The 22,296-nt window shown below is 38.7% G+C and overlaps 1 protein-coding gene across 3 annotated transcripts; it reads right to left on the bottom strand.

Annotated features, from left to right (window-relative positions):
• Nucleotides 1-1,361: 1,361 nt before the first annotated feature.
• On the bottom strand, nt 1,362-21,608 carry GPRC6A (G protein-coupled receptor class C group 6 member A). 3 transcript variants are annotated; one of them, XM_007521031.2, is made up of 6 exons: nt 21,370-21,608; nt 17,457-17,760; nt 13,124-13,435; nt 7,085-7,297; nt 6,444-6,567; nt 1,362-2,532 (listed from the first exon to the last, which is right to left on the bottom strand). In XM_007521031.2, exons 1-6 carry the CDS (start codon nt 21,561-21,563, stop codon nt 1,418-1,420), a joined length of 2,262 nt encoding a protein of 753 aa, XP_007521093.1. In that variant the 5' UTR covers nt 21,564-21,608; the 3' UTR covers nt 1,362-1,417. The 3 variants fall into 3 exon arrangements, with proteins under 3 accessions (XP_007521093.1, XP_007521091.1, XP_007521092.1); XM_007521029.2 differs by having other exon boundaries at nt 12,599-13,435; nt 21,370-21,582; XM_007521030.2 differs by lacking the exon at nt 7,085-7,297 and having other exon boundaries at nt 12,599-13,435; nt 21,370-21,563.
• Between the last annotated feature and the right edge of the window lie 688 nt (nt 21,609-22,296).

Raw genomic sequence — 22,296 nt, 5'->3', positions numbered from 1 at the left:
ATAAATATTTAAGTTCCTTAAAAAAAAAAAAGTTCCAGTCTTTGACATCTTCTCATGATCTGGCTTCAAGATACCAAAGAGGGTGCCTGCTAATACTAAAATGGTGGCAGTTCCCTGGACACAACCTCCCCACCTCTCCCCTCCCTTCTATTCCCCTCCCTTCTCTTTCCCTCCCCTCCCCTCTCCTCTCCCGTCCTCTCCCCTCCCCTCCCCTCTCCTCTCCTCTCTCCCCATCCCCTCCCCTCTCCTCTCCCGTCCTCTCCCCTCCCCTCCCCTCTCCTCTCCTCTTTCCCCATCCCCTCCCCTCTCCTCTCCCGTCCTCTCCCCTCCCCTCCCCTCTCCTCTCCTCTCTCCCCATCCCCTCCCCTCTCCTCTCCCGTCCTCTCCCCTCCCCTCCCCTCTCCTCTCCTCTCTCCCCATCCCCTCCCCTCCCTCCCCTCCCCTCCCCTCCCCTCCCCTCCCCTCCCCTCCCCTGCCCTCTCCTCTCCTCTCCTCTCCTCTCCTCTCCTCTCCTCTCCTCTCCTCTCCTCTCCTCTCCTCTCCTTTCCTCTCCTCTCCCCTTCCTCCCTTCCCTCCTCTCCTCTCCTCTCCTCTCCTCTCCTCTCCTCTCCTCTCCTCTCCTCTCCTCTCCTCTCCTCTCCCCTCTCCCCCCTCTCCTCCCCTCCCCTCCCCTCCCCTCCCCTCCCCTCCCCTCTCCTCTCCTCTCCTCTCCTCTCCTCTCCTCTCCTCTCCTCTCCTTTCTTCTCTTCCTTCTCCCCTTCTTCTCTTCTTTTTTCTTTTTTTTGTCACCGGAGTTATTAGTGGGGCTTGGTGCCTGCACGACAAATTAACAGCTCTAGGCAGTCATTTGATCCCCCCCCTTTTCTTTCTTTTGTGTGTAGAGGCAGGAAGAAGCTGAGAGGGAAGGGGGAGGCAGAGAGGGAAAGAAAGAGAGGCACTTACCACAGCGCTTCACTGCTCGTGCTGTTTCTTCCCTACAGTTGCAGACCAAGGGCTGAAACCTGGGTCCTTGCTTATTGGGAGCTCTGGTGTTGAGGTGTATCTCCCTCTCCTTATTCTTGTCCTCTTTTTCTCAGTCTCTCTGTCTGAATGGAAAAAACAACCTGGAGTAGCGAAATTGTGCATGTTCAAGGCCTTAGGTCAACACACACAGAAAAAGAGAGTGGCCTTGAAGAAGCATATAGACAAACTTGCTCAGAAAATAGAAGTTCATTTATTTATTTATTTATTTTTAGTAGAGCACTGTTCAGCTCTCACTTTTGGTGGTATAGGGGATTGAACCTGGGACCTTAGAGCCTCAGGCATTAGACTATGTTTGCATAAGCATTATGCTGTCTCCCTCACCCTAGAAGTTCATCTTAAACACAAGATACTACATACATTCCGTTGTGGAATGTGTCATCTCTTAAGGACTCATTCATATACTTGAATTTCTTTTCCGAGGCAAAGTTTTAGATCCACTAGTAGCCTTTTCTCTGCACATGCGTGCTAGTGCTTGTGCATGAAGATCTTTGCTTCTCTGCCAGGCTGCGCACTTGTCACTGGAGCTAGGATTGGTGGTTGTCATATTGCTACTGGTGGAGTCCAGAGAAACATGACTCACAGCAAGGCTATCTGCACTGTGGGAAGAGTAGCTGTAAATCATCTGGAGAAAGGCAGATTTTGTATTTGTCTCTTGCTTACAGAGAATAACATAGCACTTGGGGAAAAATGTGCAGCACAGGATCCCATAGTTAGATATTAAAATAACAATAATCTCCACTGCTGGCAAATATTTACCAAAGGTGGTCACATAGACAGGGATGAATGTGATCCAAGCGATGAAGTAAATGAGCATGCCAAATGTTATAAATTTGGCTTCATTGTAATTCTCCGGTAACTTCCTGCCTTTGAAGGCAGATAGGAAGCAAATGAAAGCAAGAATTGCAATATAGCCCAGCATGGCGGCAAATGCAAGAATGGATCCCTCTTCACACTGGAGGATAATGACTCTGGGTAAGGAGATGTTTTCCTCCACAGCAGGTGCTGCAAAGACTAGCCAGAGCGTACATATGACCACTTGGATGCCCGTGCAAGTGGAGATAACGGGGATTGGCTTATAGAGACATTTCAACAAGTTCTGTAGCTTCGGATCAAAGCTAAAGGCTAGCAGAATTTTCAGAGATTTCATCAAAATGCAGGAAACACAGAGAGTAAAACTCACACCAAATAGTGTCTGCCTGGTTTTACAGGTGAAGTCCTGGGGTTCTCCAATGAAAAAGCTGGCACTTGCAAAGTTGAGGAAATGACAGAGGAGGATTACATAGCAGATTGCCAACCCCCCAGATGACTTCACCACTGGTGTGTTCAGGTTTTTTGTGAATAGTATGCCAATGGCCAGAACAAACACAATTCCCAGGAAGGAGAGGGCCAGGAGCAGGATAGCTAAGGGGTCGGTCCAGTTGAGATACTCGACTTCCTTTTCAAAACACATTGTGCTCCGTACGGGGGCCCAGTGAGTTTCATTGTTGCATAGAAGGCAGTGGTCCATATCTACAAGATAGAAGAGTTAGTTGCATTGCAAACATTTAAGCCACTAAACCATGTTGTTATTCACCAAAGAGACTGCAAGGGACTCCTTTCCCATATTAATCTTGAGCAGAGAAATGGATATAGGTACTTTTTTGTGACTCTAGTGTTACTAAACTCTGACTGTTGATGGTATCAGGGATCAAACCTGAGCCATCTCACATGCAAATCCTGTGCACCAACCTTTCACTATTTCACTAGCCCTGGATATAGATAATTGTCACATTGGTCAATTAATAAAGTATGCATGAGGGGCCAGGTAGTGGCACACCTGATTAAACTTGGGAATTTAGAGCCTCAGACATTAGTGTCTCTTTGCATAACCATTATGGCTTCCTCCTCTGGAGTTTTCCAGATTTGCTTCCCTTTCATTGATGCTATAAAAATAAGATTCCTGGTGACCAGTGCTTTCGGTCCTGGTGGAATGGGGTTACAGAGCCTACTGGTTTACTTCCCCTATTGTTTAACTCTCAGGGAGTATGGATCAAAATTGTTTGGGGGTTTAAAAGGTGGAAGGTCTGGCTTCTATAACTGATTCTCCACTGGAATGGACATTGACAGGTTGATCCATACTCCCAGCCTGTTTCTGTCTTTTGCTAGTGGGGCAGGGCTCCGGAGAGGTGAGGTTCTGGACACACTGGTGAGGTTGTCTGCCCAGGGAAGTCAGGATGGAATCCTAGTAGCGCCTGCAACTTGGTGGCTGAGGCTGCAGTGCTTCTGTGGATGTCTCAACTGTAGTTTTAACAAGTTTTTTAAGTGAGATAGTTGTTGATTTTTTTTTTTGTTTTGGGAGGAGAGTCTGTTCACTTACTGTCTGTTACTCCATACCCACACCTCCCTGACGTCTTCCCAACTCTTTCTTCCTTTTTTAAAATTTTTATTTATAAAATGGAAATATTGACAAGACTATAGGATAAGAGGGGTACATCTCCACACAATTCCCACCCCCAGACCAAGTGTTTCTTTAAAACCTCTCTGGGGGGATATACTTCTGATTACTTTGCACAGTACCTATTCAACTTTATGTAGTGTTTATGTCTTCTTCATTAATCATAAAATTAGATGATGTTTCTGTCTATAAACTCCATAAACTTTCCAGCATCCTCTCCTTTCTAAATCCTTTTCTTTTTCAGATATTGTTCTTCATTTAATCAGTGCTGTGTGTTTCTATTATTTTTCTTGTCAAACAGAAAAATAACCTTTTTACTGAATGAAAGTTGTGTGCTCTAAAGATGCAGAGGAGAAGATATCCTTTCGTGGTCTGGGAGGTGGTACAATGGATAAAGCACTGAACTTTCAAGCTTGAGTTTGATCCCCAGCAGCACATGTACCAGAGTGATGTCTGGTTCTTTCTCTCTCCTCCTCCTATCTTTCTCATCAATCAATAAATGAAATCTTAAAAAAAGATAAACTTTCAATTTTTTCTTTTTATTTTTTAAAAGAGTATTTTATTTATTAATTAATGAGAACGATTGGAGAACAGAGAGAGAAAGAACCAGACATCACTCTGGTACATGTGCTGCCAGGGATTGAACTCAGGACCTCATGTTTGAGAGTCTAGTGCCTCATCCACCGCACCACCTCCTGGATCACTCCTTTTGGATTTTTCTAAAAGATTTCTTTTGTTCTACAGTTGTTCTCAGTCTTCTACATTTTTTTTTTTGATAGATATAGAGAAGAGGGAAGGGAGAGAGGGAGAGAGAAAGAATGAGAGAAACTACAGCAGTGAAGCTTCCTTTAATGTGGTAGGGGCTGGCCTTGAACCTGGGTCAGGCACATGGCAAAGCAACACACTATCCAAGTGAGCTATTTTTCTGGTCCTACACTTGCTTTTAAAAGTAATGAGTTACTTTTATAGTTATCAAAAGACAGTCCAGACTGTATTTTGAAAGACTTTGTACACATTTATGGGAAATAAATGTTGCATATTATTTCTCAGTGTTTTTATTTACCCAACTATAAGCAGTTGCTGGATACCACATTACCTAGTAAATCTCCCTCACTTAATTAATTATTTTGGCAACATAAGCTATCTTAGGTTGGTATAAAAGGCATTTTTGTAAGACAATAATAAACATGGATACTGAAATATTTACACTGAGGTACTTCTCATCTTGCAACCAATAAGAAAAATGAATAAAGTTCTATCTGGGGACTGACCTGGATCCATGTTTTTCAGATTTTATAAATAATGAATAGAAATGTTGCTTTAAATATGAGAAAATAATAGTTTTAAAGTAGGCTCAGTTCTCTAGAAAGCATTAAAAGCTCCTTTTAGGGATCTGAAGTCTGCTGACCTATCTCATTTTTTAAATTAAACTAAACTGGGAGTCAGGCGGTAGCGCAGTGGGTTAAATGCACGTGATGTGAAGCACAAGGACTGGTGTAAGGATCCTAGTTTGAGCCCCTGGCTCCCCACCCACAGGAGAGTTGCTTCACAGGCGGTGAAGCAGGTCTGCAGGTGTCTATCTTTCTCTCCCCCATCTGTCTTCCCCTCCATTCTCCAATTCTCTCTGGCCTATCCAACACAACTACATCAATAACAACAACATTAATAACTACAACAATAAAACAACAAGGGCAACAACAGGGAATAAATAAATATTAAAAAAACTAAACTAAACTAAATCGAATTTTAGTCACAAGACTTTTTGCTAGGGCTCATTGCCTGTATGATGACTTCACTGCTGCTGATGGTTATTCTTTTTTTCTATTTCAGGTTGTTGTGAATGGTAAAATGTGCACTGACTGGTTGTACCAGCACCTGACCCCATCATTTTAAAACATGTCTATTTTGTCAGGAAATAACATACCCAGTAGAGTGCACACTGTACCATGTGTGAGGACCTAGGTTTGAGCCCCCAGTCACCACATGGGAATAGATACATAGAGGAAGTTTCAGGAGTCATGGAGCAGTGCTGTGAGGCCTCTCATCTCTTTCTCACTCTCTCATTCGCAGGAGTCATGGAGCAGTGCTGTGAGGCCTCTCATCTCTTTCTCACTCTCTCATTCGCACTCTCCGCCTCTTACCTTCTATCTAAAAACAACAAACTTGTCTATTTTAACCTGATCTTGTCAAATTGCAAATGACAGAGTAGGCACACAATCAAGTTATTAGTCTTTCTTCTCTGTCAGCAGTCTATCTCCTCATTTCACAGTTTTTTTTTTCCTACTTCCTTATTATCTTTGAATAGAAATAATGAAATCTTAGAATGGGGAGACAGTATAATGTTTATGCACAAGACTCTCTTGCATTAGGCTCAAGCTCCCAGGTTCAATTTATGGCACCATCAAAATAAGTCAGAGCTGAGCATTACTCTGAAGTCAGTCTTTCTTTCTCTCTCTCTCCCTCTTTGTCCTCCTCCCTCTCTTTGTTTCTCTCTCCCCTTCTCTTACTAAGATAAAAATAAATAGATATATTTTTAAAAAAAGAAATAATGAGATTTCAAGTTTATTACTCCTCAGGATACCTTTGGATTTCTATCATGATCAGATTAGTTCATTCAGGATTTGTTTATATTAATTACATCCAGTAATAAACTAGAACACTTGTCTATGTGGGCAAAAGTCACCTCAATCTCACATTATTTTTAGAGGTGCTAGAGAGAAAGTTTAATGAGAAGATACTTTCTTCCCTTGCATGTGAAGTTACTTTTACATTATTTTATTTAGTAGCTGTGTGTCTGTTTATATAAAAATAGAACAAATACCCAAATTGAAAGAAACTCATAATGTAACTTAATTTACTACAGGAATGAGATGTCCTTTCTTCTTCCAAATTAAAAAAAAAATAACCATACATTAAAAATAATCAAGGCAGCCTATTGAGAAATAGTTAAGTGTATCACTATCCATATCCTAGTGATAGTAATTACCTGACTGATTACTGAAGTGATTTTCAGGACAGTTCACACATTCATAGCAGCAGATATGCTGACTTTTTGTAGTCTTCTTCATTTGCCCAGGACTGCATTCCTTGGAGCATTTCGATTGAATTTGCTGTAAAATGGAGAGAAGTCCCAAACAGATTTTTAAAGATTTATCCAAACTAACTTAAACTTAACATGATGATACATTTATGAAATTAAATCTTGTTGTTTTCATAGCACAGTGGACTTATTGTATCATCTGGAGAAATGTTCACAAATTTAAAAATAGAGAGGAGATCGTGTTTGTCATCTTAATAACTTCTGTAAACAAAGGATGGAAATCAGCCCTTTCAAAAGAAGTTGGAAGGGCTGGACCATGGTGCACTCAGTTGAGTGCACACGTTACCATACTTAAGGACTCAGGCTCGAGATCCCGCTCACTACCTGAGGGGGATAAGCAGGGGGCTTCATGATTGGTGAAACAGGTCTCCCTCTTTATCTTCCCTTCTCTCTCAATCACTTCCTGTCCAATCAAAGAAAAAATAAAAGTGAATCACACAAAGTCATCAGAGAAGCTTACTATAGGCAAAGAAGATGGCATCGAGCCCCAGAGATAAGCCTGCAGACCAAAAAAAAAAAAATTATACCTTAAGATTATTGAACTCATTTTTTGTTTCTTGGTCTGTGATGATGAAGACATCATTCTTCAGGTCATATTGTGCCATATTGATGATAGTCATGTGACCATGAATCTCCTTCCAGAGTACAACATCGTACCCAGTATTCATATCCCCATGGGCATCAAAATGAAATGAATTTCCACCATCAGTGAATGTCACATTTCTCAGCACATCAAGTAACTATCCAAAATAAAGATAGAACAGACATTAATAACAAACGTTGTTATTCTGTTATCCCTGTTGTAACATGACTTATCACAAGGTATATTGTTTATAAATGAGAAAAAAGCCATTCTGTTTTTTTAAATTTATTTTATTTTTTATTTTTTGGTATTATCTTTATTTATTTATTGGATAGAGATAGCCAGACATCGTGAGGGAAGGGAAAGATAGAGGTGGAGAGAGAAAGAAAACTTGCAGCAAATGCTTCATCACTTCTAAAGCTTTCCCCCTGAAGGTGGGGACTGGGGGTTCAAACTGGGTTCTTGGGCATTTGCAACATGTGTGCTCAACCAGGTGCACCACCACCCGGCCCCAGGCCATTCTGCATTAGTCCCATGTGTTCACTATTTGAGATCCTTTATACTACTGGAAAATCATTTTTTAACCTTGTTTTTATTATGGACACCTGTAACACAAATTCATTTCTTATCTCCCCATGGCAGGTGTCTTCTCAATGCTCTTGCCACCAACCTAAGTCCTCCTCTACCATCCTGAAGTTGTCCCAACTCTCTCCCACTTCCCCTCTTTTCCCCAGAGTCCTTGATTTTGATGCAACAGGTTATACCTGGTCTAAGTTTCACTCTCTGTTTTCCTTTCCTTTTCTTTTTCTTAAGTTTTACGCATAAGTGAGAAATCAAGAGGCTAACAGAAGTTTTTTTTTACACATCATACATCAAAGAGCTAATAACCAATCTAGATAAAATGTTCACAAAACTCAGCAACAACAACACAACAAATAACCTCATTAAAAGTGGGGAGAGGAAATGAATAGAATCTTCACTGGAGAAGATATCTTGGTGGCCAACAATCATATGAAAAAATGCTTAAAGCTACTGGAGAATTCTAATCTATTTATGGACAAAAACTTCCTATGTGTATTTGAGAAAGGAACTTAATTCTTATGAAAGGTAATTTATTTCCTTTTTTTCTCCTCCTCCACCTCTTCCTCCTCCTTCTACTCCTCCTCTTTCTCCATCCTTTCATTTTTTCTTTCTTTTTATTTTTCCTCCTCCTCCTCCTTCTTCTCCTTTTCCTACTCCTCCTCCTTCTCCTTCTTCTCCTTCCTCTCCTCCTTCTCCTTCTCTGTCTCCTCCTCCTCCTTCTTTAGCAGAACATTGCTCAAATTTGTCTTATGATGGTGTGGGAGATTGAACCTGAGACTGTGGAGAAAGGTAGTTTCTTTCACTTACAAAATTGAAAACTGTGTGTCTTCACTCATTCAAATTGCAGCATTTCACAATGAATCTGCTAGGAAGGATACCTCGGTTCTAGCTCTGGTAGTAGAATAATCGTGGCAGGCACAGTTTTCTTTCTAGTCTACCCCCTATGTAAAATGAGGTAAGTGGAACCTACCTTATAAAATTATTGCCAAGATTAAATGTAGATACACATGTGAAGTGGTTAGATCTGCATCTAGCATAGATAGAGTTAATAAAGTTTATTTTAAAGTCAACCAATACCTGGCTTAGTGAACAGAAATGCATGCAAAGAAATAAAAGTTCGTTGACTTGACCAACTTAGAATGTTACCTGGCTTTCACGTGTTAATTGTTAATACTCAAATCTGTGATATCCCTTAATTCTATAAGAACTTAGTGAAATAAGCAGAGAAATATTTTTTCTTTGATGAACACCCCCAAATAAAGGGGTAGAGTGACTTATTTAAGGACCTACATTCTGACTGTCATTCTTGGGTTTTTTCATGACATCTATCAACATACTAATTTAAAGTATCAGAACTGCTTTTACTTATGACACAAAAATAAGCACCAGTGTGCCAGATAGAGCTATGAAAGGCTAGAAACCTTAATTTTTTCTTCTAGAGTGCTAGTTTGGATTACACAATTAACTTGATTTGTAATTGTAGTTATGTGAATACCCTCTCAAAAACCTGAATCAAATAATTATTGAATATATGTTAGATGACTCCTACGGTGTGCAAAATCTTTAAACTGAGTCAGAAATGGTTCTACTTGAATGGAATTATTTTATTCCTTCTCAGTTATTTTTATGACAGTTTCTATCATTTTTTATTTGTTTTGTTGTGAAGAGCATGAATCCACAGACCTACCGTAATACAAAGATTAGAAATGCATGTCAGTGTTTAACTTAGGCCCTAAAGGTTTTTTTTTTTTTTAAAGATATTATTCCTCTTTTACTCTAAAATCATTCTCTTCTCAGCATGTCTCTTCAAACTTTTGGGCTAGTAGCCAACCACTGCTATACTAGGTTATCTTGTAAGTTTTTCGAATACATCTCCAAAATGAATTGCTTAAGATTTCTTCCCTTTAAAATTTTTTTTTTAATATTTATTTTCCGTTTTGTTGCCCTTGTTGTCTTTTATTGTTGTTATTGTTATTGATGTCGTCGTTGTTGGATAGGACAGAGAGAAATGGAGAGAGAAGGGGAAGACAGAGAGGGGGAGAGAAAGACACTGGCACACCTGCTTCACCAATTGTGAAGCAACTCCCCTGCAAGTGGGGAGCCGGGGGTTTGAACCAGGATCCTTACTCAGGTCCTTGCACTTCGTGCCACCTGCACTTAACCCACTGCACTACCGCCCAACTCCCCCCTTTTCCTTTTTTTTTTTTCCTTTCTATTTTCTCTTTCTTTTCTTCTTCCTCTTCCCCCCCCCCCCCCGCCAGGGTTAATGCTGGAATTCAGGGCTTAAATGACTCCACCTCACTTGGTGCCCTACTTTATCTTTTCTTTCCTGTAGTTTAGGGGTGTGCATCCTTTTATTTATTTTTTCCTGCAAAGGGCCATTTGGATATTTACAACATAATTCACTGGCTAAACAAAATTACCAACTTAAAATGTTTGTTTAGCATTGCTATGAGAAAACCTAAATTTATTGAATTCAAACCCCCCAACTGTGATTGCCTTGACAGGTTCTGATCAAATGATTTTTCAGGCTTTATATGGTCCACAGGATGGACATTGCCCCATTCTTACTCGAAGTAGAGGGTGAGAGTTAGACAGGGAGAGACAGAGAAGGAGAGACATTGCAGCACTGCTCCATTACTCAAAAAGCTTCCCTACTGCAGGTGGTCCTATGTGGTGGCCCAGGTTCTTGTGCACGGTGATTGTGTGCTCTGCCAGTTGAACCCTGTAGATCTCTCATAAGGTTTCTTTTCCTAGGGCCAGGTGGTGGCACAACTGGTTAAACGCACAATTTATAGTGCACAGGACCTGAGTTCAAAACTCCTGGTCCCCACCTGCAGGGGGAAAGTTTCATGAGTGGTGAAATATAGCTGCAGGTGTTTCTCTATCTCTTTCCCTTTCTATCTCCTCCTCTCCTCCCAGTTTCTCTCTGTTTCTGTCAAATAATATATAAATAAAATTAAAAAAAAAAAGAAAAAAGATTTCTTTTCCCAACCAGATTTCTACTTTACTGTGTTTTCATCTAACAAATGGTACCATTTGCTCATATTTGGAATAATTTGCAACATCTTTACTTTTATATTATACTTAAAAAACCTATCTTCAAATGCTTTTTTTTCTTCTCCAGGGTTATAGGGGGGCTTGGTGCTGGCACTACGAATCCACAGCTCCTGGTGGCCGTATTTTCCATTGTATTAGATAAGACAGAGTGAAATTAAACTGTATTTTTCACAAACAGGTCTAGTTGTATGACTTTTTGTGCTCGTTAAGGATGCCATATTTTCTTTTCATTCTGAGCTTTTATTGAAATATTTGTGTTCTGGACAACTACTCATATATCATATTCACAAAGCTGTTATGATCTTAGGAGAATGTTCTCTGAAATGCTGATGCTGCCAGTTAACTGTGTACTTCTTTGCTACCATATTTTTATATGAAACATTGTAATGTATCACACTACAATGCAGTTGGTTCCTGAATTTTTTGACTGTATACACTGCTAGATAGATGACTTCTTTAGGAAAGGAATTCTGTCTTGTTTGTTTAGTGCATACCTGGAACAATGAAATATCCAACATTTGCTGAATAAATATATCAATAGACTTCTACTTGACATTATTTGATCCCACATTCACCATTTACTGCAGTGTGTCTCACCAGAAGGAAAGAAAAACAAAAAGGAAAATAAATAATCATTTCAAAGTAAGGATTACTGTCAGATTGTAGGGGAAAACTGACTTATTTAAAGTTATCTGAACCTGAAAATATTAAAAAAAGTATCATTTAAATATTAATGGAATTTCTCCAAGGGAAATAGTCTTTAGGAATGAACATCTGATTAGTGATCTTAAATGTTGCCAATCTTTTACACTGACTGTCTAAGGAGACTCCTTCATATAAAACCAATTGCCAGGCTAGGGTGATAGCATAATGGTTATGCATAAAGCCTTTCATGCCTGAGGACCGAAGGTCCCACCCAGGTTTAATTCCCAGCACGACCATAAACCAGAGCTGAGCAGTGCTGTGGTCAACATAAACAAACAAACAAATAACCTTGTAATTTTATAACCTCTTATTTCACCATTAATTACAAATAAAAATGGCAATAAGTAATAAATAAATGACATCAATTATCAAATTAAATATCATCTAAAAAAAAAAGACAATTACGGGGCTGGGCAGTGGCACAGCTGGTGGAACACATATGTTAAAATGTGCAAGGACCCAGGTCTCCACCTGCAGGGAAGAATCTTCTTGGAAAGTAAAAGACTAGGGCCTGGGCGGCCGGTGGTCCACCCGGTTAAGCTCACACAGTACTACCGCACCGGCCGGCACAAGGATCTGAGTTCTAGCTCCGGCTCTGCACCTGCCGGAGGGACGCTTCACAAGCTGCGAAGCAGGTCTGCAGGTGTCCTTTTTCTCTATCTCTCTCTCTTCTCTCAATTTCTTTCTGCCCTATGCAATAAAAATGGAAAAAATGGCTCCAGTGAATTCGTAGTGCAGGCACTGAGCACCAACGATAACCCTGGGGGGAAAAAAGGAAAGAAAACAACTTTTGTTAGTCTGAGTAGGAAGAACAAAGAACCACGATATAAGTATATATTTTCAAATACTGAAGTTATCTACTCATGAAAAGAAATATAATTAAAATCAGTAAATACCTCGGTCCCCACCTTCAGGGGGAATGTTTCACGAACAGTCAAGAAACGCAGCAGGTGTTTCTCTCTCTTCCCCCATCTCTCTCTCAATTTCTCTCTGTCTCTGTCCAAAATAAAAAAATCAAAGAAATAAAAACTCTAATAAATAAATAAATAGAGATATTTGCTAACTAAAGAAAAAAAATGGAGGGAAATTTCTTGGATGTGCGAGTTTTTACCTCCCATGGTTGAAAGGCACTGGGGTTCTGACACTCTCGAACTTGGCATAGATCCCGGATGGCATGACCAAGGGCGAACACGGCAAGCTTAATACTGTGAACAAGTCCAGGCTCAGTGTAATCCCACAGGAAGTCATTTCGTAGGGAGAAGTTTCTTTCCATATCCTTGTCAGCCATGTAGGCCATATTCCCCTGAGAATGATTGGAAATGCATTGACTGAAGTCACTGCCCTTGGCATATGCACAGGCAGACAAGAGCATGATGTACTCTCTTACGGGTTTGTTCTTGTCAGTGGGGCGCATATGCAGACTGTCCAGAAAGGAATGGAAAGAGGACATATCCCCTCTTCTAAAGGTGAACCCTACAACTTTGCCAATCCTTTTAATGTTAGGAATGGTAGTAATTTTTGTGGCAGTCGACCAATTATCACTAGCAATCCAGATTTTATTTATATTCCTCTCAATGGCTTTGTTGAAGAGAATGAAAACATGAAATTGTCTCAAAAATACCACAATGACATTGACTTGGGCTTCTGCTAAGATTTTCTCAAGAATCTGATTGATCTTGACTTCTATAGTATTATCTGAGAGGAAGGCTGGGAGAACTTCTTTGAAGGCTATGCATACATTATTTCCTTCAGACTGAATTGCAAGAGTGTTGAGAGCCAGTCGTCCATAGTCATCATCTGTGGTTATGATGCCAATCCAGTTCCATCCGGATTTTTTAATCAGGTGAACCATTGCTTTAGTTTGATAGAAGTCACTGGGCACAGTCCGTAAAAAGGAAGGAAAGCGAATTTTGTCACTTAGAATTTCTGCAGTTGATTCATAACTCACCTGAAAATTGACAGAATCTTTTAATTATGGTGTTGAAGCATGCCAAATGATTGTTCATTTTAAGTCTTTTTTAGTTTCAATAAATATTCCCCCAATTTCTACGATCCTTTCCATTTTTCTCTTTCAATAAATTTCAGTTTAATAAATTACTTAAATCTCGGTGCTTACTACCTGGTGAATTTAAAATTGATGTCATCCAATCATTTAATATTTTGTATTAAGTCCTTTCTGGGTTCAGATTTTACCTTATATTTCCATCTATATTTTGATCTATATTTACCTGTATCTATTTATATATGATGTCATAGGAATAGGATATGTTACTTAAATATTTAGAGATAAAGATAAGCAGGTCAGGGAGATAGCTAAGCACGCGCTCTACCACTGAGCTACACCCCCTGGTCAGGGAGATAGCATCATGGTTACACAAAAAGATTTTCATGCCTGAGGTAATGAGGTTGCAAGTTCAATCCCCAACATCATAAGCCAGAGCTGAGCAGTGTCAAAAACACAACACAACAAAATAAAAAAAAAAACAAAACAAAATAGAATCAATAAAATGTGTTATGAGATAAATATAGGAAAAATGCAACAGATTAAATAAGCAAAATACATCTTAGCATACCTAGTTTACTCAAAATACTCAAAACATTTTTTTCTAACTTGCAACTTGTAAAGAACCATATTTAAAATACACATTAAGTTTTGTCAGTCACATGCAGCATTTTCCTTTCTTGTATTTTTATTACAAATGATTAATAACATATAAGAGAATTCTTAGTTCAACAGCTCAAGAGTTTGAGAATCATATTTGGCCTATAGACTGTAGTTTTCTAATATCTTCTCTAGACTGATAAATATCATTTAGGCTTATTGAACATGTGAAAAGTTTTGCCTGATTTACACCTTTGGTGTTTTTCTATTTTAGGGAGAATTATTACTTTCCAGAGTGGCATTTTTCTATGTTATTTTTCATTGTTTTCCTATAGTAAATCATTTTACTATTTATAATAGCTGCATGATAGAGTTGAAAGTCAGTGTACTTTAGAGTCAGTCAAACTGTTAGATTCCTGACTCAAATTGGAGAGTTTTTAGCTATTTTTATATCTGCCAATGATAGGACTCTTTTAAAGACTGAAGAACAAAGTTTAAATGAATAAAAGATGTGGTGAACACTCACTCAATCTTACTTTCCTCTCTAGTACCCGACATTGCTGTGTTCACTTTTATTATGAGAACGAGTATCTCTGAAGTCATTGCTAGATGGGAAGTATCCCCTTTTCTTCTGAGTTGTCTTTTTGAGCTATTGTCTTTTTGAGCTATCTTTGTTTACTTTTTTTTTAAAGATTTAAAAAAATACTTGTTTATTCATTCCCTTTTTTGTTGCCCTAGTTTTTTATTGTTATTGTTATTGATGCCGTTGTTATTGGATAGAACAGAGAGAAATGGAGAGAGGAGGGGAAGGCAGAGAAAGATAGATACCTGCAGACCTACTTTACTGCTTGTGAAGTGACTCCCCTGCAGGTGAGGAACGGGGAGCTCCAACCGGGATTCTTAGGCCGGTCCTTGTGCTTTGCGCCACCTGCACTTAGCCCGCTGAGCTATGGCCGGACTCCCGTTTCTTTACTTTTAACCAGAGCATTGCTAGGCTCTAGTTTATGGTGGTGCAGGAGATTGAACCCGGGACTTTGGAGCTTCAGGTTTTTTGTATAACCATTGAGCTATCTCCCTACTACTTCTGAGTTGTCTTTCACAACTCTTAGAAATATATATGTCGGGAGTCGGGCTGTAGCGCAGCGGGTTAAGCGCAGGTGGCGCAAAGCACAAGGATCAGCATAAGGATCCCGGTTCGAACCCCGGCTCCTCACCTGCAGGGGAGTCCCTTCACAGGCGGTGAAGCAGGTCTGCAGGTGTCTATCTTTCTCTCCTCCTGTCTGTCTTCCCCTCTTCTCTCCATTTCTCTCTGTCCTATCCAACAACGACAACAACAATAATAACTACAACAATAAAAATCAAGGGCAACAAAAGGGAATAAATAAATAAAATAAATATAGAAAAATTGAAAAAAAAGAAATATATATGTAGTAAATAAACTAGTTCTAGAATACATCTTATATCTTAATTTCTTATGTGCACGCTACAGAACATACATGCAAATACATTACATACAACACATGCATAGTGACTTAATATTCATATGTGCTGTGAAATGATCCCACAGCGAATCTAGTTGAAATCTGTCACCATTAATTTTCACACTTTTCCCAATATCACAATAATTTTTTTTCAAGCCACTTTTGTAGATGTGATTAATAGCTGTTTACAAGGTTATAGATTACAGGGTATGGTTTCGTATGGAACCCACCACTAATGTTCTGTTTTCCCATCTGCAATAACCGTGATAACAACCATAGTTTGTGAAGAGAACTTCTAAGACTTATGCTCACTTTCAAATATGAAAAAAGGGGCCAGGTGGGGAGCACCTGGTTGACTACACACATTACAGTGCACAAGAATCTGGGCTCAAGGCCCTGGTCCCCACCTGCAGGGGGAAAGCTTCATGAGTGGTGAAGCAAGAGTGCAGGGGTCTCTCTAGCTCCCTCTCCTCTCAACTTCTGGCTGTCTCTAGCCAATAAATAAAGATACTGAAAAAATTAAAGTCAATGTCAATGGCAGTTAAAAAAAACACATATGAAAAAATATTTTGAACTAGTCACCATACTGTACATCCAATAATTAATTAAATTAATTTTTTTTATTATCTTTATTTATTGGATAGAGACAGCCAGAAATCAAGAGGGAGGGGGGTGATAGAGTGGGAGAGAGACAGAGAGACACCTGAAGCTCTGCTTCACCACTCGTAAAGCTTTCCTCCTGCAGGTGGGGACTGGGGACTCAAACCCAGGTCCTTGTGCATTGCGATACATGCGCTCAACCAGGTGCGCCACCACCCGGTCCTCAATAATTTATTTTATAATAAGAAGTTTTGTACCTTTTGACTCTCTTCAATTATCAAGTGTTTGACTTTTACTACTCTGACTACAAACCATTGTTAGTCTAACATTTAACTTCTAATTTTTTTTTTTTTTGAGTTTAGTATAAGCAGTGACCTGAGAAGTTACACAGTGGCATGATTGGTAAGTAAGTAGACTAAATATGAACCCAAGGGAACATTTTTGGCTTAGTGTAGGGTTCTCTAATATTTGTTTTGGTCATTCAGAAACCCCTTTTCTTATTTCCTGGTTGTTGGCTTTCACTACAGAGAGGTATGTGGCTCCATAGTCCCAGCTCACACTCTTTCCATCATACTGAGAATACATACAAATCATACCACTACACCCAAAATATTACAGGGCTAGTTGTTTTAATTTCCTGTCATTATAAATGTGTCCCCTAACATTATCCTTTTTCTTTAACTAAATTTGCTATATTGGCTTTTTAAAATTTTATTATTTTTTGAATATTTCAGTTTTGTATGCTTCTGTTTTGTTAGCCTAGATAGACTTCTTCTCTTCCATATGTCATCTTCCTAGCCGCCACCAACACACTTTATTGGGGGGGGGGTGAATGCTTTACTATAGTTTTTAATACATTGGTACAATCTTTGATATCTCCTAACAGGACACTCTCTCCCCATTTCATTTTGGCTGTCCTTCCTCGTTCGAGTTTCAGGCTCAATGTCATTTCCTTGAGAAGTCTTCATGGACTTTTAAGCTCAACTACTCCTCAGTGTCTTTTCAGTTTTTCTTCTTCATAGCACCTGTCTTGCATTGTATTGGTAATAAAAGCAACTCAGGCCTTCAAAGGTTTGTATCTTATCCAAGTCGTACTGAAAATTGCCAGAAACGAACCTAACAAATTCAGGGGTGACTGCTCCTTCAGTTATTTGTCTGCTATAATATCTTTGAAGAGAAATGTTAAACTAATAGCAAACTTGTAAGAAGTTTTCTGTGTTACCCTGAACCTTTCTTAATAAGAAATATTAAAACCAATTTATGAAGATAAAGCAAAAACTACTTACCTGTGGCATAAGCTGTAAATTCAGCATTCTGGAGACAGCTATGGTTATTTCTGAGTAGCCAGAACCTATAACAGCCTTCACCCTTGGTAAATAACTGGAATAGTTACACTTAAACTCCAGGGTTTCTCTGGAGCAGTTGAACTTGGAAAGAAACCTCAGAGCAGCTGCCATTGCCACTGTGACTTCTGCACAAGTGTCATATATTTCATAGCCCAGTTTCACTCCAGATAACAATGTGGAATTATTAATCATCTCGATGCTATGTATCATGGCAAGAGTCTGAAGAAAAGCGGATATTTCAAAGCTGTTGAGAAACAAAGATTTTTCTCTGAAATCATAACAAAACTCTTCCATTGACAAGGTAACAGATTTTATCAATATCTCTACCTTATAATAGATATTTTCTTGAGTGTGTGAAAATTACCTCTTCGAGTTAGAAATTTTATTTATTTTTTTAAATATTTCTTGATAGAAAGACTCCTGAAGGGTATGTAGGAACTCCTAGTTTCACAAGTAAAGTCTAAAATAAAATTAAATATTTAAAATTTTAACTTTGGAATAAATTTGGTTACTAAATTTTGTATTCTCTTTTATGAATAGATATCTAATTTTTGTTGCTTTGTGTGGTTAGATGCCAGTATCTTATTATTGGTTAAGTATCTATGGTTTAGACCCAGAAGCTCATATTTTGGATTTTCTGATTCTAATCTGTTATAGTTGAGAACTAGATTGATAAGAGTAAGGGCATAGTCATCACCTAGATAAGAATATTTTAGTTTGGAGACTGAGAGGTTTTCCTCCTCTAATTTCTTCTATTCAGAGCATGTAATTACTTGCTTGATTATTTATTTATTGTTCTGTTTATTTCATGTACCACTATCTCGGAAAGGTTACAAAAATAGACAATACATAGGAAAGATACAATCACTATATATATATTAAATATTTTATTTATTTATTTATTTATTTATTTATTTATTTATGAGAATGGCAGGAGGAGAGAGAAAGGACCAGACATCACACTGGTACATGTGCTGCCGGGGGTTGAACTAGGGACCTCATGCTTGAGAGTTCAGCGCTTTATTCATTGCACTACCTCCTGGATCACCACAATCAATATATTTAAAATGAACAAAAGGAATATTATTTCTCAGTGTTCTGATATTCAAATATTTTCTTTTCATTGGTGGGTCATAATAACTTAAGTCTACTTAAATCATACTATTTATTATTGCAGACTAGCTCTGAAATTTGGTGAGCTAAGTTTAAGTTGTTAGCTTAAAGGAAGAAATATAAAGAAAAACGTGCTGTATTAAAGAAGTGATCTTTCTGGCAATTAAAATGTTTATTTTCTAGTGCACTGCTTTGCCATCTGCGTGACCCAGGTTTGAATCTGGCCCCCCACTGCATTGTGGGAAGCTTCGTTGCTATGGCCTCTCTCTTTCTCTCTCTGTCTTTCTGTCTTGTTCCTTCTATCTGAAAAACTTAGCCCAGAGGAGTGAAGCCACCTGACCCTGATTTTTCTTAATGTTTTTTTTTTTCCACTAGGGCTCTGTGCCTGTACTATGAATCCACTGCTCCTAGAGGCCATTTATGCCATTTTTGTTGCCTTTGTTGGATAGGACAGAGAAATTGAGAGAGGAGTGGAAGACAGAGAAGGGGAGAGAAAGACAGACACCTGCAGACCTGCTTCACGGCTTGTGAAGCGAACCCCCCCCTGCAGGTGGGGAGCCTGGGGATTGAACTTGTGTCCCTATACCTGTCCTTATGCTTCGCACCATGTGCACGTAGCTACATGAAAGTATCATCAGTCCTCAGCATAGGGTTTGGGTAATATAGGGATTTACTGTTGAATGAATCCTATTTCTTTTAAAGTGTGACAATATGGTAAAAAGATGCTCTGTAGAATGATTCTCACAGCTGAACAACTTTTCTTATTAGACCAAATGGATTTTTAGGACTTGTTGTCCTTGTTTACCTACAGTTGTGAGTCTCAAAGCAGAACTCATTGTTTGGCATCAGTTGAGTATTTTTTTTTTAATCTGAATTACTTGTTTGGGTTGTTTCCTGATAGTTCTGGTACTCAGTAGGTCAAAGTGCCTAACTTCTGGTGAAAATGCCAGGGAGGGGAAATCCCAGAATGATGAGGAATCACTCACAGAGTATCTGAAAGCATTCTTAGAGGGCTGGGTAAACACTTTTTTTGATAAAGAAAGAGGGAAAAAAAGGGAGGACAAAAAAGGGTGAGATTAAATCGACACACAGAAACATCAAGATAGAAATCAGGATTTCTCAAATGAGAAGGAAGTCAGGCAATCACATTACCATAGCAACAGAAGCTGAAAATTTCTGACTCTTGGGGGTAATCTAGGCTCTCATTTCAAAGATCAAAGCACTGGAAACTGGAATTCAGAGTTTACATGATCTGCCTAGTTTACAAAACTAGTTTGCCACTAAACTGAAGTTAAAATTCAGATATCCTACTCTTTTTAAAGATCATCTAGTGGCAATACCCTCAACCCAAATTTCTCTTTTCAGAGGACATTGTACCAAATGTCTAGTCTATAGTCAAACTCTCACAAAGTGAAGTGTTCATTAAGGAATAAGGAACTCATTGAGGCAAAATCAGGTCTTAATTTATGAAAAGATTATATCATTCAAGAAGAAAATAGCTATAGCATTGGCAAACCTTCTATTATGGAAAAAATTCAAAATGCATCCCCCCCTTCCAAACAAAGAAATGATAGCTTCAGACAATCAGAAGTAGTAATAGGTGTAAGTGTAACTTAGACAAGAAATGAATGCAAGACATAGAAGTGAATAGTAATGGGATCTATATCTATATATGTCTATAAGTATAGACATATAGGCAACCCATATCTGTGCTCTGTGGAGAACTAACACAGTTCCTGCTGGATGGAGATGGGGACACAGAACTCTGATGGTGGTCATGGTGTGGAATGATATCCCTATTATCTTATAACTTTATAAATCAATATTAAATCACTAGTAAAATAAAAAAATATATTTCAGGGAGTTGGGCTGTAGCGCAGCGGGTTAAGCGCAGGTGGCGCAAAGCACAAGGACCGGCATAAGGATCCCGGTTCGAGCCCCGGCTCCCCACCTGCAGGGGGGTCACTTCACAGGCAGTGAAGCAGGTCTGCAGGTGTCTATCTTTCTCTCCTCCTCTCTGTCTTCCCCTCCTCTCTCCATTTCTCTCTGTCCTATCCAACAATGACGACAACAACAATAATAATTACAACAATAAAACAACAAGGGCAACAAAAGGGAATAAATAACATAAAAAAATAAAAAAATTTAAAAAATTTAAAAAAAAAGGACTAGGTAATAACAACAACAATAATGATCACAACAAAGATAAAAAATATATATATATATATTTCAAAAAAGAAAAAATAGCTTCATGTTGAAAACAAAGTGTGTGCTATGGGTGATAGAAATCTGTATGTATTTCAGGAGTCTGTGGTGCAGTGGATAGTACATTGGACTTCTAGTGATGAAATATATATGTGTCTCTTTGTCACTCTATCTCTTATCTAAAAAAAAAGACAAATATAATTGTGCTATCTTTGCTTGTGGTGTGCAGATTATAGTATCTTCTATTGGTATTCTCAAATAACTTCAAGGATTTTTTTAAGGCCATACTCTGTAACTAATAGAAAGCTTTCATTGCATTTCCTTGGCACTTGGAGACTGATTACACATATGGTGCTTCTATAGCTCTCTTATAAGAAAAGACAGAAAGACCAAGAAACTAGCTAGCTATGTGCAAACTGAAAATATTTCATCCAATTTTATGAAAATTATATAAAATGCTAACCTAAGCAAACAGTTACACACTCTGGTTTTACAGTATAATATTGAAACCTATATTCTTTGAGACTTTACTTACCCAACACACTTCTGGATTTCTGGTCGTCTGGGATCATTGTCCGAGGGCAGCATTTTTTCATGAATGGCAAACAAACCTCCAATCATGATGTGTCCTGGAGAGGTAGCAGCCACAAAGTCATCAGGAGTCTGGCAAGGCTGAGAATGAGCAAAAATGGCCATAAAACAGGTCATCAGCATCATCAGTAATGCCATGTTTCTATCTCATTTGCTCCCTTCATTTGTGTTCTTAGTGAATCACGCTCACACGGAGTGCCAACAACATGGTACCTATTTCAACTGTAAACACCATGTAAGGTATAGGACAGCGTTAAGAGAGAGCCAGAAACATTCAATATTCAGATACTTGTTGATAGCCAAAACACTTATTCGCCAATATGAACCTATTAGATGCTCTTAATGCTCCGGTGTTGGAGATGAGTGATAATTGTAAAGCTGGGTAAAAGCTGATGGAACTAGAAACAGTATTTACTGTGTAACAGAACTCTTACTGCCCTGATATGTCAAGGTCTGAATAATTTTTGCATTTCCTCTGAGCAGAGTTTAGACTCTTCAGGGAGGAACAGGTTGGGAAAGTTTTATTGTTCTATTTATTTTGTAAATTTAATTAATTATTTGACAGGACAGAAAGAAATTGAAAGGAAAGGAGAGAGAGAAAGGGAAAAAGGGAGACACCTACAGCATTTTTTTCATCACTTGTGAAACGTTCCCCCCTGTAGATGGGGACTTGGGGTTTGAACTCTGGTCCTTGTTTATGTTAACAAGTGCACTCAACCAGCTATACCACCACCCCAGTCCCTGTTTTACTATTTTAGAAATTCACACTTATGTATTTCTAATGGCATCACTAAAGTTTTCTTATAGTTCACAATTAAAATGCACTTGAGTTTTATCTTCCCAGGAAAACTCTACTTAAAAATGAAATTCA

This window comes from Erinaceus europaeus, chromosome 4 (genome assembly GCF_950295315.1).
Source record: "Erinaceus europaeus chromosome 4, mEriEur2.1, whole genome shotgun sequence".
In the NCBI taxonomy this organism is placed as follows: Eukaryota; Metazoa; Chordata; class Mammalia; order Eulipotyphla; family Erinaceidae; genus Erinaceus; species Erinaceus europaeus.
The sequence above is the reverse complement of the archived record's forward strand: the minus strand, read 5'-3'. Positions and strand labels throughout refer to the sequence as shown.